The sequence below is a fragment of the Setaria viridis genome, chromosome 7, assembly GCF_005286985.2.
Source record: "Setaria viridis chromosome 7, Setaria_viridis_v4.0, whole genome shotgun sequence".
In the NCBI taxonomy this organism is placed as follows: Eukaryota; Viridiplantae; Streptophyta; class Magnoliopsida; order Poales; family Poaceae; genus Setaria; species Setaria viridis.
Window position 1 is genome coordinate 28547713 of NC_048269.2, and position 23183 is coordinate 28570895.

General features: G+C 43.1%; 4 protein-coding genes across 5 annotated transcripts; 1 reads left to right on the forward strand and 3 right to left on the reverse strand.

Annotated features, from left to right (window-relative positions):
• Positions 1–2468: 2468 nt before the first annotated feature.
• Positions 2469–6316, reverse strand: LOC117863400 (uncharacterized). The gene is made up of 3 exons (XM_034747090.2): positions 5777–6316; positions 3175–3274; positions 2469–2864 (listed from the first exon to the last, which is right to left on the reverse strand). Exons 1-2 carry the CDS (start codon positions 6219–6221, stop codon positions 3207–3209), a joined length of 513 nt encoding a protein of 170 aa, XP_034602981.1. The 5' UTR covers positions 6222–6316; the 3' UTR covers positions 2469–2864; positions 3175–3206.
• Positions 6317–6447: 131 nt separating this feature from the next.
• LOC117863399 (uncharacterized) lies at positions 6448–12621 on the forward strand. Its single transcript, XM_034747089.2, has 5 exons — positions 6448–6644; positions 6850–7052; positions 8070–8285; positions 11747–11889; positions 12306–12621. The coding sequence occupies exons 2-5, from the start codon at positions 6850–6852 to the stop codon at positions 12491–12493; spliced, it is 750 nt and encodes a 249-aa protein (XP_034602980.1). The 5' UTR covers positions 6448–6644; the 3' UTR covers positions 12494–12621.
• Positions 12622–18017: 5396 nt separating this feature from the next.
• On the reverse strand, positions 18018–20514 carry LOC117865128 (putative RNA methyltransferase At5g10620). 2 transcript variants are annotated; one of them, XM_034749246.2, is made up of 8 exons: positions 20236–20514; positions 19962–20116; positions 19718–19860; positions 19389–19455; positions 19203–19280; positions 18910–19055; positions 18598–18717; positions 18018–18491 (listed from the first exon to the last, which is right to left on the reverse strand). In XM_034749246.2, exons 2-7 carry the CDS (start codon positions 19971–19973, stop codon positions 18678–18680), a joined length of 486 nt encoding a protein of 161 aa, XP_034605137.1. In that variant the 5' UTR covers positions 19974–20116; positions 20236–20514; the 3' UTR covers positions 18018–18491; positions 18598–18677. The 2 variants fall into 2 exon arrangements, with proteins under 2 accessions (XP_034605137.1, XP_034605136.1); XM_034749245.2 differs by having other exon boundaries at positions 20085–20116; positions 20236–20513.
• Positions 20515–20794: 280 nt separating this feature from the next.
• On the reverse strand, positions 20795–22347 carry LOC117864837 (probable plastid-lipid-associated protein 8, chloroplastic). The gene is made up of 4 exons (XM_034748923.2): positions 22141–22347; positions 21785–21908; positions 21338–21514; positions 20795–21221 (listed from the first exon to the last, which is right to left on the reverse strand). The coding sequence occupies exons 1-4, from the start codon at positions 22300–22302 to the stop codon at positions 21031–21033; spliced, it is 654 nt and encodes a 217-aa protein (XP_034604814.2). The 5' UTR covers positions 22303–22347; the 3' UTR covers positions 20795–21030.
• Positions 22348–23183: the final 836 nt, after the last annotated feature.

Sequence of the window (23183 nt, forward strand, 5' to 3'; positions counted from 1 at the left end):
AAAAAAAGGCTACATGCAGGTTCTGCCTGGAGATCGATAAGTTTTCACTCGTGCAGCTATTTTATCTCGATCGAGGCTACAAACCGAGCGCAAGAACAGGGAGGGGGTCACATGCGGCGATGCCCCATCGTCAAATAATTTGATGGCTACCTCAGGAAAAGGACAGATGAGGGGGGGCGCCAACTAACCATGGCTGGTGATGCTCAAACGCTGCAAGCTATAGCCTTCAGCAGACATCTGCAGGTACATGTTCAGACTACAGTTAGTTCAAACTTTTAAAAGATAATGTTTTTGTTGCATTTTTCATATATAAGCTAGCTGGTAAAAGCTTTAGGATGTGAGTAGAGGTTTGCCTCCAATTGCCATTTAAAAGAGCAAATTGTAGACAAGCTATAAGCTGCAAGTGTTTCTGCAGGAGTAGAATATGTTAACTGTCTCTAAAAAAAAAAAGAAAGATTCAGGATGTGACTAGAGATGGGTCCATTTCAAGATGTTTGTGATAAAAGGGAAAAGCGATATAGGATTAACAAAAAAACTGTCGGAAGGTAGGTAGGGAGAAGAGGAAAGCCCCGGGGGAACAGCTATGCCAGGTGCAAATTTTGAATTGATTGGCTGGCTCCGCCATCCTACAAAACGATAGAACAGGGACTGCTCTACGGCACATGCAGGCGATGCGACCCGTTGAAAAAGATTTGCAGGGGGCGGAGACAGATAAGACACGAGTTAGCTAGTCTCCATTGCCTTGGTTGCGTACACGCAATATTATACACATGCGAATGCAAGGCTACCAATGCTATGCGTTGGAAAAGGGCCTTCTCATCAAGTCTATACACATGTACTGCCACTAGTGCAGTGCATGTACCCAAATCTTCATATTTTGTAGCTAACCAAATTGGTTGGCTATGCTAGCTTTTGCAAGTCACTGGGCTCAATTAGGAACCAGAAGTGTGGCTGTAGGCCCGTGGCAAATGTGAACCTATTGGGGGATGGGAAGCACTGGCCGACGACACACTGAAGACAGAGTACTGACAGGACAGGACTAGATTAACAAGGACATTAGCTGTGGATTATTGTAGGCAATGAACCATCAGTCCACTAGATGGACAAGCAAGAAAACACCAGTGCGAAGGTGTGCTGCTGTGGGGCTGGAGTTCTTTTAAACTTTATAGGGGTGGCATTATATTTAATCATAGTAGCATAGGACAACAGGGTGATGTACTGATGTCCCAGTTTTTTCTTCTCCCGGTCTTGAAAAAATGATGACAGAAACCAAACATTGGACCAACGCCACCGAACCAAACCTCACTATGAGAGAAAATGAGCGGGAGGGCAACTAATAAAGAACCAAAACCACGGCCGTTCGTGCTCAATTGTGATCGACATGCTCCTGCTGCTGAGGGTCCATCCCTCGAACCATTTGGCTTTCATGTACCCTGCATGAGCTTCTTTTGCAGATCTTTCGCCATTGCACACTCGAGACGGTTCAAACCATGGGCTTTGGTCGCGCTCCATGATTGGAGCAACAACTAAAGAGGAAAGCCAGGACGGCGACGCTGCAAGGGAACATGGCACGAGCAGCTCCCTAGCGAGCTAGGGAGCTCAGGCCATTAGCTATTAGCACGCCCATGCTGCAGCTATGCGTGGTGTGCCGCTACAAGGAGATCGAAATGCTAGAGATGGGTGATATGTGCATTACTAACCTCCTTGGCATAAGAATCTATCATCATCACATTTTTATGGCGGTCAGCAAATCATTATCGTCACAGGAGCTACAAGATGCAACAACAATAAACGTGACCTCTTCAAAAAAGAAAAAAATGTAGAATCCTAAAAGAGGAGGTCTTCCACTTATGCAGAATCCTTTCAGTCGGCAAGGCAGAGACGGGCAAGGCACCTCACCTCAGTTTTCAACGCCGACCGGCTCTGCACCAACCGCGACGTTTACACACCTGGTACGCGTTGCTACTTCACGAGCCAGCGTGTCACATTCGATTGGGTGAAGAATCACATTCATATGGAATTTAGTTATGGTTTCTGTACAATCAGATACTCGGGTGAGCAGGAGCAACAGGGTGCTGTAGCTACCAAACATATGGCATTCCTTCAAGGCACACATGATAGGCCCAGCAGGGCTATAACTCCGGATTACGTGTCCAGCTACGACCAAAGTTTCTAGGAGCTCGTCATTGCACAGGCGCAAGCTACGACCAAAGGTGAAGTTGAGAGTTCAGGCCTGTCCAAACCAAATGGTTCCAAACGGAGAAGCAATATTGGTTCGGCGAATCACTTCATTCCAGATGAGTGGTCCATCACGAGCTTTGATGCGACGGATCCATCACTAATGTTTATATACTGATCTTTTTTATATACTAATCATGTGTATATAAAACATGAAATGATGATCAATTAACCCGTTTCATTCAGGGTTACCATATCCTGAAAAATCAAGGGTCCTGGACCAGAAACACTTGAGATCAACGGCCAAAGCTGCCGTCTCAGTAGGAACTTGGAGTAACACTCAAGGAACAAATGGACGTTACACATCGAGGGCTGTCATGTGCCACAACTGTTAAAGCCCAGAGCATGTTTTTATTCAAAAGGAAAAACATGGTACTAGGACTATTACATCAAGCATCGCAGCTACTGGGAATCTTACATTATACACCCCCCATGTCCAGGTGCTAGTGCACCAGGTTCTGCGAAATACAAAGGATTACATTCGTGGCATTTGGCCGGCAGTGCGCAAGCATCATATTCCAGCGAAGAGATGGAAGAGGAAGATTCGTTGTTTCTGGGCTCCCTAGCTTCTATATGTACAACCATCAGTGGTGTTTCACAGCTCCGAGCTGCCACCTCTTGGGAGCCTACACAACAAAAATATCAAGCCCGGATTAGTCAATAACTCACTATACTGTTAGTAGGTGCATTTCAACTACAATCTCAGACAGTTCTTTTTTATAAAAGGAAGCCACTTCAGAAAGGTAGCTCAAAAGCTGATCTTTCGCTGCTGAAGGGCAAAGTTATTTGGGATATGTTAAGCATGGGTGAAAATTGTGGTGGCAAATTATTTCGTGATAATGCAAGCATGGGCAAAACTATGGCCTCAAAATACAGCCATGGTGTAAAAATAAAGTGAACATCAGATATTTACTTGACAAAAGAAAATCAACATACCCTGGGTACACTGGTAAAGTAGCATAGATGGATTAGCTTTCCTCATCATCAGTTTGCGTCGCATCATTCCTTGGTCTCTTCACAGGATGTGAAAATTTTCCTTTAAAGAATATAAATTTTTTAGACTAAATAATGCTGAGAGTAGAGCAAAATGAAGAACCAATTGAAGCCTAGTAATATCATGGCAGTCTAAGTGCAGAGCCAAGATCCTGACAGTCCAAAAGAAAAGGAAAGGCTTTGTTGGAGCAGCTTAAGTAATCAGGATGAGTTTAGAAATTTAAACACCATAAAATTCAGTTCTTTTCAAATCAAAACCAAATAGATCTACCAAATGTATGTATATTTCTTGACAGACACAAGAATAATGCTGCCTAGAAACACAGCCAAACAATCAACTCCTGACTAACAGAACAATTGTCCTGAAAAATGCAATCTTTACTGGTAATACATTGAAATATGACCCAAGTCCTACATGCAACAAGGACTACCTAACCAACCCACCCATCCCCGCATGCAATTGGAGCAACCAAGATCAATCTGAGACAACCAAATCACTATTATCTCAGTATCTTACCAATAACTTGTGCTTAGCTCATCCCACATGGTACTGAAACCACGACCTGCCCAACATGACATTTCTGGCCCAATACAGTTCACAGTTTGGACCTAAGGAGAGTAAAAGTTCTGGATGGATTTTAAACCCAACAAAATAATTTTTGTCAAGGTTGGCCCCGAACAGAAAAACAACCAATTCGACCTAGCTTGTCAAACCAATTTTCCCTTCAATTCTCATTTTGACTCAGTAACTAGCAATCAATTCTTGAAACCAAGAGAGGTTTAAAGCTCTACACCGTGCTTTGTTACCAGCAACTTGAAAGATCAAACAGGAAGATGACTAAGTATCCTACCGCAGGAAAACCAACATAAACGGACATATACTGGAAGGAACACTATATGCTTTTTCCTATACTTCTTAGGGGTTCCTGACATAGCTCTGCTTTATACATCAAATACTAGGAGTCACATATCGATAATTTTTTTAATGCAAAACTGGGTGCAAGTGTCTTGTTTTGCGGAAAACTTGTGAGGATATAAAACAAACCTGCATAAAAAAGTTAACCAGCTAGACAATCATGATATCATGCATACAAAAAGCAAAGGAACCTCTGGTCATAAAACCAAAGTAAAAGGATGAAAAGGGATCATCTAATGCTTAAGCTTGTTCAACTTCGACCAACAAAGAAAAGAAAAAAAGAGAATACCACAGGCAGAGCAGTAAAATGTAAATAGAACTGGTAAGTATATGTTGTTTCTAACTTCCTAGACCTCAAAATTCAGGCTAATGATTATGGATAAAAAGTGAGTTTCTTTATATCTCTCAGAACTGATCATTACAATATGGCAGAACGTGTTTCATACTAGTGGAATCACTGATACCCTAAAGGGATGTCATTGCCATAAAGTCATGAATGAAGTACCAAATCTCCCCTGAACATTTCATAAGGATTGACGTGACATACCAATTACCATCACGCACAGTTCAACACAATATTCACATGTATACACTAGGACTACAAGGTTATCTCTTCCGTATCAATTTACGAAAGAACCTAGTAAAATTCTAAGAACCTATTACGTGGCACATAAACAGTTACAAAAGCATAAGTATTAACATGAGAAGTTAAGCCAGAAAATTATTATCCACATAAACAAAAACGAGGAACTTGTGGGATACACCTTCCAGTCTTCCATCAAAAACCCAAATGCCAGAAGCCATAATATGGAACAAATATGTTGTTTTTCCCACAACAATTCGAAATCCTAAACAGACTACTTATAGCCTATTTAGAGCATCTCCAGCAGTCTCCCAATAAATGTTTCCCAATAAATAGTCAATAGGGATATCCCAAAATCCATTTCACTGTTATTGGGAGAGTTACTTTTGCAGTCTCCCAATAATCTCATCCCAATCCAACTACCGTATTGGGAGAGTTAGAGCATCTCCAGCAGTCTCCCTTTCCCCAATACAACTACCATATTGGGAGAGTTGATAAGAAAATAGCGCTCCACCAGTCTCCCTTTACCTTTACCTTTTCCCAATAATTATTGGGACAACCCAATAATTCACCTCAACTCTCCCTAAATAAAGGAGCTGTGACTCTCCCAATACGGTAGTTGGATTGGGATGAGATTATTGGGAGACTGCAAAAGCAACTCCCCCAATAATGGTGAAAGTGATATTGGGACATCCCTATTAACTAGTTATTGGGAAATATTTATTGGGAGTGTTGGGGTGAATTATTGAGTTGTCCAATAATTATTGGGAAAAGGGAAAAGTAAAGGAAACTACTGGAGCACTAGTTTTTTACGAACACTCCCAAGACGGTAGTTGGATTGGGGAGAGGGAGACTGCTGGAGATGCTTACCAACTAACGTAAACACTGCATTCAGCTAATGTGTACACATAGACACCCAAAGTTTCAAGCATAACTTCCCCACGAGAGTTCCGATTTACCGTGATTCACCGCCGACTCAAACAATGGAACCCTAACGACATCATCATTCCGCAATCAAAATGAAATGGTACCTTAATCCATCTCACCTTCGACAAAGTAAGCCGCGGACGGCCACCCCCGCACTGTGGTGAAGCTCATCGCTTCCTCCGCCGTCATCGCCGTGGCACCCCTCGCGGTGTGAACGGCCGCGCCGAGGAGGTCGGCCACCCCGAGCGGCCGCGGCATCGGCGGCACCCAGTAGGATGCCCCCGGCACGAAGGGGAGCCAGTCGGGCGCCGCCCGCCGCACGAGCACCCCGTGGATGGCGTCCTCCAGGCGCCGCATCCCCATCTGCGCCTGCACCTTGGCGGAGTCGCCCGCGCCTCCCCCTCCCGATGAAGAGGACGGGGATTCCTCGGAGAGGTCTATCTCGACGAACTCCACCTTGGCCGACAGCGCACGGGAGGTGCGGTGGCGGAGGGCGGAGGAGAGCCCGGCCGCGGCGCGGGGCAGGGTTAGGGTTCGCGCGGCGAGGAGGCGAGCCAGAGCCATGGTGTGCGAGAGCGTAGCCGGAGAAAGAATTTCGATGGTGCTAATGGAAGGGTCGAGAGGGGACGCGAGAGCGAGACGAAGCCACGAAGGGGACGGAGATAGGGGCACGCAATTACGCTACACCGATGACGTGTAGCATTCCCATTCGCGGAGATTAGCAATGTGGGGCCAACGTGTCAGTGAGACATATTGTGTCATCGGTTCACGGAGTCCAGGCCCCCCACTCTTTCCCCGGCCTTCGCAGGCTCCCGACCTCCGTCAGCGACAGCGACGGGCGCGTCTCCGTCCAGATCCAGGCATCCTGTCACCGGACCTCGGCCTCTTTCCCTTCTCCCGCAGGCATCCTCTTCGCCCTCGTTCCCGCCGGGTTGCGACTGAGTGGAGGTCCATCCGGACTGGTGTTGATTTCTTCTTCTCTTGCCGGTGAGGATGCCCTAGCTTTGTTTGGACTAATTGTTCGTTTTGTTCTGCGCAAACTCATGTTCTCCTCTTGGCAGCCATCAAATCCAAATATTTTCTAGCAAAAATCCTCTTTTTTCCAAAATAAATCAAAATTCAATTTTCTTTCTGGATTGGAATCCACTTTGTTGTGACGATACTGCTGTGGTTGCTGGTGATAATAATCCAGATGGCCTCTCCGAATGGTCCTGCTACTCCTCCGATGGTCATGTACCCCTTCTACCCCGCTGGGGCGTTTCCCCAGCAAGCCGGGGATGATCAGGCTCAGGGTCCGGGGATATATGCCATACAGCAGAATCAACTAGCGGCGGCCATGGGAATGGGGCGCTATGCTCCAACTACACTCGTACCACTCACCTACAAGATCCCAGCGTAAGTTGTTACCTTCTGGTACTGAATAATCTGCTACATTTGCCAGTTTCATGTTTTCATCATTGAATTGGTGACGCTGTTCACATGTACCGTAGTAGTAGTCACCATGTTCTGTCTGTGCAAGTCATGTGCGGTTATAGTCTTCTGTTGAAATTGGGCACTTTCAGGGTGGCTGTATGAGACTTGTGTAATAAGGGGTTCGCAATATCTATGTTGAGATCCAAGTGCATTTTCCCCCCCAATTGTCCTGGGTAGTTCATAAAAGCATGCTCCGCAGCAGCAGTACACTCTATAGTGTTACTCTATGGATGATGATATCCTTAGATCTTCATTTGAATTATGCATACTGTATAGGATCTGTTGTAAGCTAGCGGCAATCTTGAATATCCACAAGACAATGAATCAACTTTCACTAGTGCAGCTTTTTTCATGAACTCCTTCGCATGCTGCTTATTTATTCATGAAGTAATGGTGATTACTGATTAACTCAGCAACCTGACATGTAGAAAAAACTCTCTGTTGTAGCAAGCTGAATGACCTCAGCGATCTCTCTTATTATCTAGGGACATTAACCTGCAGAACAGGAGTAAGGCAGAACATATATTGGTATTAACTTCAGTCCTGAAGTAATCTATAATTGCTCATCATTATGACAGTACAGATACAGACTTAAATTTGATCGTAGTGACTAGTTAATACTTAGTAGTGATGAGAATGCCTCAACATAAACGTATTTACATATTTTTCTTTCTCAGCTAAGTTATATGTGAACATTGCCTAAGTGCTTCTTTTTATGCTGGAAGCTAGAATGGAACTACAGAGAAAATGACAGACCTGGTTAGAGAAAAACTTTTTGTTGTGAGAATGATAGAGCCCATGTAGTTTGCTACTATGTTCTTGTCTTCTTCATGTTGATTTGAGTATTTGACCATCAGGAATACAAAGGATCAGTGCAATGCATTGTGGATTTATGACCTCTCCAATTACTTGCTTATTTTTGCTGTTTTGTGCTTGAAGGGAAAGCATCGGTGCTCCAGCTGGTGAAGGGAATGTACAGGATGCTATGCAGCAAAATGGACCTCAAAGACAAGTTGTTGTTAGGAGGTTTCACTTCGCTTTTCAGCTTGACCTGGCCCTGATCATCAAACTAGCAGCAGTGGTCTTTCTGTTTAGCCAAGAAGGCTCAAAACAAAGGCTGTTTCTTCTCATACTGTTTGCATCATTGATTTACTTGTGAGTACTCATTTCTTTCCGAAAATACATGATGCTTTTCCACAGTTTGCTCTTCATTCCTTTTATAGCCTACTAGAGTCTGGGGCGCGCCTCCGGCACGCTAATCTTCTGACCAATTATGTAAAATTTTCATTAAAAGGATTGATGTTCAACGAACTGCAATGTACAACAATAACGTTAACATTTAACACAACAAGCTAACAGAATCCAAAATGTGTACAAAGCATCTCAAATTACATGGCATATCTCTTTAGTGGCTATCTAAACGGTCTATACAAACACGGGATGATCAGCTCACAGAAATAAGGATGATCAACTATGAGTACAGGACAAATGTGCTGCGACTATTGGCCACCAGAATGTGCAACTTTGTGCATCCAACTCATGCTGCGAAGGGATCCAAATTGTAGGGTCTGGACTGGTTCTCTGAGTCAGGATCCGGATTCACAGAATCTGTTGGCTAGACCAGATTGTGTGCCTGGAATGCTAATGGCCTCACCAAGTAGCATATACTGAATGTTACATAACAAAAAAAATCAAATTTATTACCACGAGGGCTGAATGTTTAATGAAACACTCACCTTTTAGGTTGCTCATTATTCACACTATGTACACTCTGACTTCCCAAAATAGTTCCCTTGAGTGCAATCAGGAGATCGAGAACAAACAACATTAGCTATGGGCATGATGTACATCGAAGAAATAAAAGCATACTGCAGAATCGATATATGAACAACAAAAATTGTATTCAAGTTTTTAATCTAACATCTGCACCGTGACTCATGCCCAATGCTAATTCATAAATCTTGAAATTTCTGTAAAGCAACCTCGATGCTGTAAAGCCCCATGCATTGCCTGCATAAATAACATGCACAGTCAATTTGGATCTTTGAGGCAACTGGAAATTGCAATATTTGTAACAGAGTTACCTACTTTTCTGAAGTTAATCTCTCAATAATTTCACCCTTCAACAGCAAAGCTTTCTTCAGACTTCAGGTAACCATCATTAAGGCACAAAACAACAAATGTCATGATTTTGATAGAAACTAGAGATCAAATATATGCAATTTATTTTAACTTAGTTAACGGATATTTCATCCAGTTGGGGAATAAAACTGTTGTTATGCTTCTCAGCCTCAAGGCGATCTTTCAACTCACATATGATCCTTGCCATATTCCGGAGTTCAAACCGGTAAGCACTGATTTTACTTTCCAAGAAATTAAGTTTCTCTGCATAAATAAACCATGAGAGTTAGTGAAAAATAGAAGATGAAAATGATCCACTAATACATATGAAAATCACAAACTGATCATGCAATACTACAAGAAGCTGACACACCTACAAAACCTTTCTGAATCACAGTAACCCTTTGGACCTTATCCTTCAAGTCACAAACTGAAATAACAGTGAAAGGGACAATAATGCATAAAGAATACACATCAGAGAAGCATGGAAATGTAATAATCAAAATGAAGTTGCCAGATGATGGGAGAATGCAAGTGCCAGGTGTGATCATAATCATATCTACACTTTCCTTCTCACCAACCAGACAATGCACATCACCTAGTACTGTTTTCACTGCTGGAACTTCCTTTTCTACCGAATTAAATAAAACAAGATGAGAACTCAACTTCTCTGAAATTACGGCAATCTATTTATCCTTCATCTGGATTATTGATTGCATAGACAAGTAGAGTCCTGCCTATGAACATGGTACGTGGGGCAAATATGAGTTTGTTTCCATGTTTGAAAAGAGAAGTTGAGGCCTGCCATATGACAGGTAGCAGGAAAAAAAAACTTCAATGCCAAGGTTGTCCAGTATAGTTCAAACCTTTCTATCCGTAGAAGCTTAACAAAAGAACAGGAACATCAGTGCCCACACTAAAATTCCAACAGTTATCAAGGCGTGGAAAGTTTGTTAGACCAGTATGTTTAACAAAAAAATAATAAAAAAGCCTTCCTCAAGTAGTAGATCCAGGATACAGACCCTGTGTGACCTAAACAACGGGGTTTCCTATCAAGTTTGATGTGTCACTGAAGAAGTATTAACTTCCACAAATTTTTTGATGCCTAAACTATAGCCCACACTTACTCTCACACCCACCACATCATCCATTGATGGCCAACAATGTTCACTAAAGCCTGCAAACTTTATTTATCAGCCTCAATTTACCCACATCACAAGTATCTACCAATAGAATTTTGAACCAAATAGAAGCTCAACATTGCAACACTAATCTGTTAGGTCCAAACTTCCCTTAAATAATGTAGAACTACTATGTGATAACGTGTGCACAATTTTGGTAGATGAACCCCACCTCTCTAAGATGGTCTTCTAGGCCATGTTGGTTTGCAGTACTGCTTGCTCTCCGCATCGAACACCCAAATCCTGCAGATTAATGATAACCAGGGTCAAATCTCACCCATCCAAGCGTCACTTGCCATGGAGAGAAGCAAACAAACCTAACCTTGGTGGTGATGGCCTGGTGCACGGAGGCGAAGAGGCCTCGAATCCCAAGAGGTCGGGAACCAGCAGCAGGTTGTGCAGCTCCCACTCATTAATGTCGATGGGGAGGCCCCTGCTGAAGATAGTGAGGACCTCAGCGGTGGTGGCGGTGCCAGGTGTGCCGGCATGCGGGATGATCGTCGATGCCAGGGCTGGCCGACGTAAGTGGCCACTGCTGGTGGAATGCGTGTATGCCGGCGTCTAGGGTTCGGCAGGGCTGGGTCATGAGGAAGCATAGGCAGCGAGGACATTCGCAGGGGTTGAGCGGTGGGGAGATGGAAAGCGGGAGGAGGGAGGGAGGACGAATGGAAGATGAGGGGCAGCCGTGGCGGCCGCCGGGGTCCGGGGAGGGAGAAAGAGGAAAGGGAGGGGGCGGCTCGGGGTCGGGCACGTGGTGCGGCACAAGAGTGGCGGGGGTTTTCGGAACAACGAGCAGGAGAGGAAGGACAGGAGAGTGGCGGTGGCGCCGGAAGGCTTGAGCGGCGGCGGCGCTTGGAGCGGATGTTGGGCAAAGGAAAGAAGAGAGAGGAAGGGAAAGGGAGGAATGGGAGGGGCGGCTGCTTGGGCCTGAGCACGCGTTGCGGGACAGGAGCGGTGGGGGGTGTTCCGCAAAAATGACGGCGGGTGTGTTCGCAAAATCGATGCGATTTCCGAATTTTCTCTTCTTTGAGTTGAAATATTTTGGACTACAAGGGGTTTCTGTAAGAAAAAACAAACGTATTTACTGTACACGAGGGACCTCCCTGGACCTGGAGTCGATTGATGAAAAGTTGAAGCGCGTTTTCGCAAAATTGTAGGTGCCTGCCTGCCTGCTTGTGAACGGCCGGATTTCCACGATCCGATGGCCGCGAAATTGGGACGACGTGGCCCAGTCGAATGGGCGCGGTAGGACCCCTGGAATAGGGGGTCTTGATATGGTGCTAGTAGATAATCCCATGCTTCTGTTTCCTGCAGATATCAAACTGGAGCAATTACACCTTTTGTAAGATGGCTTCAGCGGGCGGGAGGGGCGGCTGCTCGTCCACCACAGGCTCCTGCTCGGGTGGAGAACCGTGCTCTTCTCCCTGCTCAGAATGATGGCAATGACCAACCTAATGGTAGTTTCCATATACTGATCTCTTGTGTGTTCTGTGCATGAATCTTCAACATATTGCAACACCAAATTCACTTTTTAGTATGCCAATGTCACCATAATATTGCAACCTTCCTTTTCTCTAACTATCTGCTCTTTGATGGGAGGTTCATAAACAACAGTAGCACTTGCATCACAAAAAAAATTGTAATGGGCTGCAATTAACACCAATGAATGATGCAGATGTTAAAGCTGTCTAAAGTCTATCATGTGGATTTCTGTTTCAATGGAATGGTGTTTCCTGTTTTAACAATCAGATTGTTCTGCTTTTCATTTGTCAACAAGCACCAGCAAGTAGTCATATTTCTTGTTTTCTAAGGAAATGTTGAGTAAAACTATTCTTATATCTAATCACTTTTGCTGTCGGGGGGAATCTTGCAGACCCTGCGAACCCTGATCAAGCTGCAGAGAACCAGGAACCGGGGGCTGGAGCTGGTAACGAGAACCCACAAGTGGCAGAGGGAGAAGGCAACCGGCGCAATTGGCTTGGAGGCATCTTGAAAGAGGTCCAGCTGGTTGTTGTAGGATTTGTTGCATCACTTCTTCCTGGTTTTCAGCACAATGATTAGGCCTGATCTCGTCACTGTGGAATAAATTAACGGCAGTGATATAGTTATTGTGACATAGGGAGAAAAGAAACAATTATATGAAGCGGCTCAAAGATTTCTGTTTATACATCAATGTGTGGTTGTTGTTATTGTTGTTTTGCTTCATTTGCTTTATTTTCTCCTTGATGGTACATTTGTGGTAGAACTTGAACCCATCCTGATTCCTGCAATACTGGCACTTCAATGTAAAGAGTAGCCTGATGCCCTATCAGAGAAAAGGACTATTATTTGCGTTGTAGAAACATGGGATGCTTGCACCCAAGCACAGTATCAGTTTCTTTTGTAAACTGTCAAACATGAAGGACGCAAGAGATTTTTCAGTGCTGAAACCTTTGATTTATATATGTAAATCACATCAAGGACAAAGATGCTCCCTTATACTAACAGAACATCAGCAGAAGATTAATGTTAGAGTGAAATACTGCAATTACTAGCATTTTCAATTGCTTTTGTTGATAAATCAACTCAGTTTAGTGAGCAGACACATTCAGCACCAAGGATTTTCTCTATGATTGTTCCCCTGCTTTGAAGTATACAAGTGGGAAGTATTTCTTTGTTGCCATGTGCAAGAGGGGGGCAAATTCTCTTTTTGAAGTGATTCTCGCAATTCTGTACTGAAGGCTGGAGAACTTTTTTAATTTTAACCTTTTTTCAATATAATTTTAAAAATAATCCCTCCCGACGAATATTTCCATCCGGTGACCTTTTGGTCGTGTCAATCCGCGTGGCGTGACAGGATCACGTTGTCACGCCACATGCATTGGCGCGACAAAACCACCACGATGGTAGGAGAGGATGATGTGGAACGCTTCTGTCACGCCAATGCATATGGCGCGACAATGTGATTTTGTTGCACCATGGCGTGACAAAGGATACCCACTTTGAACCATCTAAAAAATAGTATTTGAACTTCAAACGTTACGCAATTTTGTATGCGCATTGTACAAGGTGTAAATAATCCATTTTAGTAATATACATAAGGCCAAGAGTTACATATTTTGAAATCTGTAGTTTCAAAGTAGGCTATGTATTATTCCTAGGGCTACTGTTAAATTTACCTACTTTTGGGTCATCTTAATAAAATAGTATTTGAACTCCAAATATCACGAAACTCGGCATGCATATTGTAGAAGGTGTAAAGATTTCATTTTATTAACACCCCCAAGGCTAAGGGCTACATATTTTGAAATCTATAATTTCAAAGTAGGCTATGTATTATCCCTTTATTCCTGTTAGGGCAGCTCGTGAGTGTTGGAAAAATAATTTGACTTTGCCTATTTTGTTTGCTTAAATTTAATTAAGTAGCCCCAAACTCCAATAAAACTATGTTATAAGATATATTTGTCCCATTTTAATTATGTTGAAGCCATCAATTATTATACAACTGATTTTATTCGATTTCAAATTAGTCCAATAGATATTACTAGCTTAAATCCAAGTGTTGCAAAATTACCACCTGCTATGTGATATCCTTTCTTTACAATGCATTAGGAAGTTATTCCTTGAAAGCTTATGTGTTATGAAAGATACAAAGGGTGTGTTTGGCTAGCAGAAACGTTTCTATTTCTACTGAGAATCACTAGAATCTATGCTAAATGAATCTATGCTAAATGGTGAAAAGGTGAAACGTCTCACCCACGAATTACTTGAAACGTTTCTCCTTTTTTGCCTAGGAGCATGAAACGGCCACAGACCAGGTTTGCATGATTCTGATTCACCGTTTCCAACCATCTCTCTAGTCTGGTAGCGGCCCTCTTTTACTATTTATTCTTTACAAGTGAAACTATAGTCAAAATGGATCTTATTTGAGATGCTCCTCACACACAAAACATTTTTGATACTTTTTTGAAGCATATTTATTTCTATTAATTTTCTAAGGAAACGAGGTAGAACAAGAATCTTTCCAACCAGCCAAACGATTTCACAAAATGATTCTGATTCACTAGAGAAACACTTCTATAGAGAAACTGAATATGTAATGTTTCTTAGTGAAACTGGAACCATACCAAACGGGCCTAAAATTACCACTAGAGAGCAGTAGGTAAGTAGTGAATCATACCCCCTCACTCTTAGCTTTCCTCATGCATGCATCATTAAATGATTCATAAGAAACAACACAATAATACTATACATTATAGATTATAGTATTCTCTCTTCATATGACATGACATCTTCGATTAAAAATCATAAAATAATACTATAATTAGTTTACAAGGCATGTGATGCTCGTCCACATCAAGGGCCATAAGTTGAGAAGTTTCTTATCATGCGATACACCATCTACACATGTTTGTCCATAGACACGTGTCCATAAACAGGTATGTCTATTCATGAGATACCTTTTTGTAGGGACATCACCCCTTTGGCCACATCCTTTCCCTATGTATAAATATGTAATTACATTATTCACTAAAACAATCGAGATTCATTCTTCAATTTCTCTTGCTCTTTTACTCTCGTTTCAATAGCCGCAATATATGAACTGAGATTCCCAAATTAACTTTATTAATTAAGCTATGGGAATATGGTCTGGACCGAGATAGTAGATCAGTATAAGAAAGATGTGCAAAAAAGCATTATATAACATAAGCTTCGTATGGTTCAATCTATCCAGCATTAATTACAATCGAATAGGATCAATTTGTATAATAGGTGATGGTTTGAATGTAGTTAAAATGGAACAAGTATATTGTGATATATGTAGCCTCATCAGAGTTTGGATATATTTGGATCCCATTAAGTAATTAAATTTATGGAAAGAAAACATGTAAAGTTAAATTATTTTTCTAACACTTGCAAAGTATATTCGTAATAAGCATAAAGAAATAATACATAGCCTACTTTGAAACTATAGATTTCAAAATATGTAGCACTTAGCCTTGGGGGTGTTAATAAAATAGAATCTTTACCTCTTATACAATATGCATGCCGAGTTTCGTGACATTTGAAGTTCAGATACTATTTATTAAGATGACCCAAAAGTGAGTAAATTTAGCAGTAGCCCTAACATGGATATAGGGATAATACATAGCCTACTTTGAAACTATAGATTTCAAAATATGTAACTCTTGGACTTATGTATGTTACTAAAATGGATTATTTACACCTTGCACAATACACATACAAAATTTCGTAACATTTGAAGTTCAAATACTATTTTATTTCGATGGTTCAAAGTGGGTAAATTGAATGGGACAAAATCACGTTGCGCCACATGTATTGGCGTGACAGAGTGTTCCACATCATCGGCTCCTGCCAGCGTGGTAGCCTTGTCGCGATAATGTGATCCTGTCGCGCCACGCGGATTGGTGCGACTAAAAGGGTCAACGGATGGAAATATTTGTCGAGGGGTTATTTTTAAAATTATATTGAAAAAAAAGTTAAAATTAAAAAAAATTCTGGACCTGATCGCTTCGTGTTAACCATAAGCTCCAACACATTAGGATTACTACTTCCATGATCAGTCACAAATTCAGAAAGGAATGTTATCACCTTATGGTTCACTTACTAAAATCCTGTTTGATTGAGCTTCCTAGTAGCTTTTCAGAATGAAAAGCTAAAATTTCAAACAAATAACGATCTTCTTCATGTTATGTCCAACGCTCTATAACACTACCTTGAGGCTTGAGCATGTACAAATTTCCAAAAGATGTGTCCCTTGTTTGTCTGAAATTGTTATGCATTGCTTGTAAATTTGCTTAAGCATATTCCTCAATCTTCTTCATAGCACTGGCGAGTTCTTCAGAAAATGAATTAAATTTCTCGTGCGTGGCCATGTATCTGTTTGTATCAAATCTTGTGCATTGCAGACAGGAGATCTTTGCTCTTATCAGGCTGTGAGCTTTTACTTAAAAAAAAACAGCTAACAAGAGTCCGTTTGCGCATGTAAGTTGCAGTCGTCCTTTCTTCTTGCTGGGTGGCAGACAGGAGAGCTGGCGGGCCGGCGTTTGCCTTCCTTCTTTTGTGATGCTAAGCTCTTATGCATGAACATAACATCAGCAAAGATATCATCGACTAAGCTCTTCCTGCTGGGTGCTAGCCCGCCGCCGGAGCCTACGGCAGCGATCTCCTGCCAGTCTACTCTCACTCCGTGATGCTACCTGAATGCAGCAACCGGAAGGCAAACGCCGGCCGGCCAGCTCTCGCCGCCGGCATGGCGAGGGGCCGCCGCCGCCTCCGCGTTGTCTTCTGGTCTGGGGCATTTTAGGGCCGTGCGTCGCTCGCGAGGGCGGCCGGAGGCAGTGACTGGGGGAGCAAACTTGACGGAAGCTCGCGCGGGATGCAGCGCGAAGGGGCGAGCGGTGGTCGCCGGCGCCGTTCCCTGCTAGCTCGGAAGGTGGGGAGGGCCGCGGCGGTGATGCGCCGTCGGCGGACGAGCCAGAGGTGGAGCGGAGGGACTCTGAACCAGATTGGAAATGGAAACCAGGGACCATTTTGCCACCGCTCGCCCATTCGCGTTGCATCCCTCGCGAGCTTCCGCCAAGTTTGCGCCCCCAGTCGCTGCCTCCGGCCGCCCTCGCGAGCGACGCACGACCCTAAAATGCTCCAGACAAGGAGACGCCGTGGCGGCCGCGGACGCGCCGCATGTCAACGCTTGGGGGACGTCGGCCGGGAAGGACGCGGCCGCGGTGGTGCAGCCCCTGCAGCCACCGGCGGACGCGGCGCCGCGCAAGCGGAATCGGCGGCGGCAGGAGCAGCTGAGCGCGTCGGCGTCCTTCTTCGAGCGGCTGATGGAGCAACAGGAGAGCCTCCACCGCCAGTTACTGGAAGCCCTGGGATCGCCGCGAGCGGGAGCGCGCCACCCGTGAGGCCGTGACGAAGCGTGGCGGCAGGAGGCCGACAAGTTCGCCCGCGAGGCCGCCATCATCGCGATCCAGCAGCGCCATGGCAATCCCGTAGGAAGAGTTAGCTGGTGAAATCTCTGCACTCTGCAGATGGCTGATGTAATGTTCATGCGTCAGAGCTCTCAGAACATCGCAATTTCGACAGCATATTTTCAAACAGCCTCTTGTTAGCAGGTACATATATACAGCAAACAGACTCTAGTTAGCTGGGTTTTTTTTTTTCAGTAAGCACATTTACATTTTATTTATAAAGTCAAATCGGCTGTCCAACAAGCTAGCCCATACAAATAGGTAGCCGTTCATCAGTGGTAAAATATTTTTGGTAGCTGTTCATCAATGGTAAAAATATTTTTGGCTTGCAAAGAACGTCAATGCCTACATAACATCAAGTGATTTTTTTTTAATTCTGGCTAGCTATTTGGTTTTCAAACTTTAAGGATCATTTGCGGCTTTAAAGAAATAAGAAATGTATGGGGAGTCCAATATATAGTAGAGTAGAAAAGTTACACAAGATTAGAAATGTTGCACGCTGACCACGCGTTGCTTGCTTAAATAAAATGTGTCTATACCTATTTTTTCTCTAGCAATCACTTTCTTAAATAAAAATAGGTGTAGTGAGTATTCAAGTAGAATAAAATATGTTAAGTCAAAATTCTATTGATAATCTATTAAGCGTAATACAAATATAGTAGTAGAAATATAGATACATGAGTTTTAGAAAATGCAATTAATATTTCACCGTAGCAGACATGCATTTAACACCAATAAAAAGGATTTTCTCTATGTTTGTTCCCCTGCTTTGAAGTATAACACCATAAATTGATAAAAAATCTCTAGTCCTACGTTCATTTCTATTTACATCCTGTGCTACTTGGAGGATGTTCACAATAGAAGAGGGACTAATTCCTATGACATGTTTGACCTCAGTTTTTTGCCTGCTATTCTCTTCGCAAAATGTTCATGCGCACCATTCTTTGTTGCAGAACTCCACTTACAGATAGCATATATGTTCCTTGGTAAGGTAGCATGAGGCCTTTCTTCCTTACAACTTGAACCATGTATCAACCAGTAAAACACCCAGCAAATTTTCATCTTGTCACGCTGTCCATGCAACACTAGAAAATGACATACATCAAGCAAAGGACATATTAAGTAAATAATTTTGGATAACTTGGGTTCTGTATTTATGAAAACACAATTATGAATCTTTGAACACTATACCTGCAAATTTATGCATGTGCGGTCTTCCATTTTCCAAATCTTAATATGCTGAAACAGCGGTGGATGACGATGATAACAGCCTAATGGTGATACTTCTGTCCTTTAATTATAGTCCACGCCCTGCAGATTAATGTAATACCTCATGAATGACCAGTCACATTTAACAGCAAGTACTTACCATAGATTTGGTATCAGCTTTTTAAATGGTAGTGCAATAGTGCTACATAGTGCCTATCTCATACCATACAGGAGTTTGCTCCACAGAAACTATGTTCAATTGCAGAAATGGCAAACAATGAGCTAATTGGTTACCTATAGAGCTGCTCCATTAAAACTACTAAAGCAACCTGGTGATTCAAAACCAATGAGGACAGCCTAATGGTTGCATCTGCACGCTTTCTCACTTGTAACCCAAGACCATATGGTCCGCCAATACAAAATGCGAGCCTTGATGATCCCTATAAGATACAACATACAAGAAACATGGACATGTTATTCCTATAAATTTCCAGCAGTTTGAAAAACTAAGATCACAGAAATTTCAATCGCAACAATTGATGAATAAAGAATAACCCAGTTATGATGTACAAAGTAGCAGAGCATACTGTGTTGCCAGCATCCCCAATCAGATCAGCAATCTGCTCAGATATGACATCCTTCCCGTTTTCATCCAACACAACAACCTAACCATATACAGTAACATCAGACACTGAACAAGCCATATGAAGCCAGGAGAGAAGGGAGATTTTACAACAGCACAAATATAAGTATAAAAAGGGACTGAAACATACAAAATCGTCAGGTTTGAGTTGCTGCATCATAGCTGTGTCTTCTGCTTCAACTTGAACCTTAACATCACTGAAGAAAGCGTCAAATGTCAGTATATACATCATAAATGGATAATTTTTTTTCTGACAGTATGCACCGTAAGAAATTCACCTTTAGTTATATTATGTGTAATATTACTTGTCAAAAACCAGCTTACCAAAATCAGGAACACTTAAGCTGTATGCACATGCCGCACGAATTCATATTCACACTACAGCAAAAGATAGCATGTAGCCCTCTATTGCGTACAAACTACCATCTTACAAAGTCAGGATACCATGACGGTGTCTACCTTGTAAGTTTTGGATTGGACCTGATAAGGGTGTCCTCAAAATCGCAGTAGTACCCAAGCTTCTCCGTGTATTCTTCAACAAGAAGCTGTGTCCCTCGAGACCTCTTCTTTCCAACCGTTAACAAACGCATAGGCATTGCTCTCTGCAAACATGGGCATACAGACATGAAAATCACAAACCTGATCAAGCACACTCGACCATTATAAGGCTATATGAAGTAGAACTGAAGCTCAAGCTCTTCACTTCGCAAGACATCTTTCAGCAAGCTTTTGCCTTATTCCGTAAAATTCAGACTACTTTTCCTTGAGGAGAAAAGGACCGAATGAATAGATGTAGCGAGAAAAGGTCGATGCTTGCACTCCTTACCACAGATTGTCCCGAGTATTTGGATCTCCTGCCTGCATTCGAAGGAAAAGTAGGACTTAACAGAAATCAGAATCCTAGGCGAGTTAGAAGGTAATCGAAAAGCAAGAAGAAATGGAGGCACATCGAGACGGTGAGTGGTCCGAAATCTTACCAAATGGAGCAGAAGGGGCTGGCGCGCCACGGTCCTTGCTTAGGGAGTGCTGGGCCCCACACATGCACCGCCACGGAGAGATGGCCATGGCGGAGAAGAGAGGGAAGTGGGGGGAGACTGGGAGAGGCTAGCGAAGTCGTGGCCTCGTGGTCGTGGGGGCGCACCCTGCTTGCTGGCGTCCCGTCCTCGTGACTCGGGTCTCAGCGGGGAAGAAGAGCAGCCTATCCGCAAAGGCGCGTGCACGCTGGAGAGGCGTCTTTCATGTGGTTAAGGTCACTTCACAGAAGACGCTAACAGAGTTGGAGAACGTATATTTGTACAATAGGGTGAGAAGGCTGCGAACGAAATCTCCTGCTTGTTCAAGTCCAGCAGTACGCCTCAAGCCCACCTGGAGCTAACGTTTTCTGCAAAATCGTACTGTCCTCAATTGATAGAGAACGTTGATTTGGTTCATCATACATTCATAAATCTGGACTTAAAACTGCTCACCCCTACCAGGTACCAGTACCAAATATCAGAAGGATACGCCAACCAACAATTCAAATTCCGAACAACTCACTGAATCAACAAAATATCATCTCACAACACCAATGAACGCTACATGCGTTGTCGGTTGTCGTCACAAAGGGCGAGACAACGTTCTTCATCAGGTTACAATATGCAGAAAAACTGCTACCCAAACTGACTTCTGAGTTTTACATGTGAAATCCTGAATACAATATTGTACAGACGACCGCATCAGTGCCATCCCTTGTGCTTGTGATCTCAAGCATATGCCAGTGCACACATGCCGTTCTATCCTCGTCTGAGGAACACGAAAAGCGAGCCTCTAGACCCTTTTCCTAGCCTGATCTTCTCGTCGACATAAGTGATCTCCAGCTTGACCTCACTCTCACCACCGTATTGGAACCCCAAGGAACCTACCTTCAATTCTGGGGCCTCAAAGATGACCTGAATCCACTTACTGTCCAGTACATTCAGCTTACCTGCATGACCAACATTGAAAGAACATGAGAAAATGAAATTGAAAATTTGCGAGAAATTGACGCACTGTGCGCAAAATCAAAACAGAATGGCTTGACCAAAAATACTGTCAGTTTACCTTTCAATGATACTGCACCCTCCAGACCAAAGACGGAGAATGACACCTTGTTCCTGATGACATCAGGGGCTTCCACCACCTGGATCATCTCATCAGTTTTGAATATCAGGCGGCCAAGAGGTGTCCGGTATAGCCCTCCTGGAGACGTCGCCACCGAGCAATACACAACTTCCCATTCTGGTCAATTAGGTGAATTATGAAAAGGCCACTTAGGAAGGATGGCATTGAGGCATGGATAAAGGTCCAACACTCCAATATAAACATCACATGAAATGCAACACATGTATGGCTAATTAGCTTATGCTCCCATTGCTGCAACCTGCAAGCTTCACCTATGGTTCGTTGCAACATTTGTTTTTAACAGTGTGTTAAGTGTCTGACTCTGACAGTGGCACGGCACCAGATGGAAATACGACCGATTGGGCACACAAAAGCATCGATTTTTACCTCCAAATATAAGTGGGGACTTGACGGGCTCGTCTATGCAGTACTTCCCCAACTGTAGCGCGACATCAGCCACTTCCTGGTGCCCATCTTTAGGCAGCAACGCTCCTCGGTCAGTTCCATTTACCTGTTGGTATCAAGCGAAGAAATCGCATTCAACATTCCAACAAAGCTGCGAACTTGCTTGCACGGGTCCGAGCCTCTGAAGAAATCGAACTTTCAGACGCGAACTAACAAACTGCCCTTGGTAATTTATTGGCCTATATATGCGAATACTATGCGAGATTACAGAAGCAAAGCATGAGCCATGAATCTGGGAATGGAGCAAGAGGCAAGAAATTAGCTGACGTCACTGTTACCTTGGAGAGGATGGAGTCGACGAGCTCCGGTGGCGCCCGGACACCGGGGGCGGCGGCAAGGGAGCACCGGACGGACGGGAGCCGCCGGCGGAGCGGCCGGTGGAGAGGAGTGGCGGAGGAGAAGCGGAGGGCAGGGGAGACGGCCGCTGCGGGAGCAGACATTTTTTGTGCTCCGCGCTTCGTGTGGTGATAGCTGGGCCTCGTCACTCTCCCTCCTACTTCTTTTCTTTTTTAAAAAAAGAATCATGGGTGAGGTTTTTCCTGATCCTTGTTGTGCCGGAGCTATAGCCAGGTAAAAAAAAAATTGTTTGCAAAACATGATAATTTCGATCCACGTGAACAATGTCAACAAAATTATCTTGTCTGACGTTCAATTCGAATTTTCCTCCTACGAGACGTTCATTTTCCTATTTAGGAAAAAGCTACCTCGGTCGCGCTCGCGCGGGAAGTCAAGACACCATGCGGCCCGCGTTAGCTATCTGGATTATCGCGGTCCATGTGCATTTTTATTTTACTTTCCATTTTTAAAATGCGATAACTTTTCATAGAGTATCCATTTTAAATTCCATCATCACCGTTGCGTTCTTTATAACAAGATCTATCAAACTAGACCCATCGTGCCTATATTTAGAAATAATTTTGAAGTTATAGCAACTTATGCAAATATATAAGAGCTACTTCTATATTAAAAGTATACATAAATTGCTAAAAAATAATGTATACATGATAATGTTACTTATATGAAATATCTACATAAGTTGCCACCTTTGTCTTTAGATAAATTGAGTAATTGTCCCTATATATAACTCTACATAAGTTGTAAGAACAAAGAAGTTGCCCACACATTCTCTAATATTAATTGGTATTAATAAATTTATATAAATTCTCCGTATAAGCTAAATGTACTACTACATGTACCAATTACAATACTGTACAAAATAACTTGCTACATATGTTCACATATAAAATCCTAGAAGACAAATAAGGTGACATGTTAGCTTAAAAAATACTATATAAAGTGCTACAACTTACACATTAGTTAC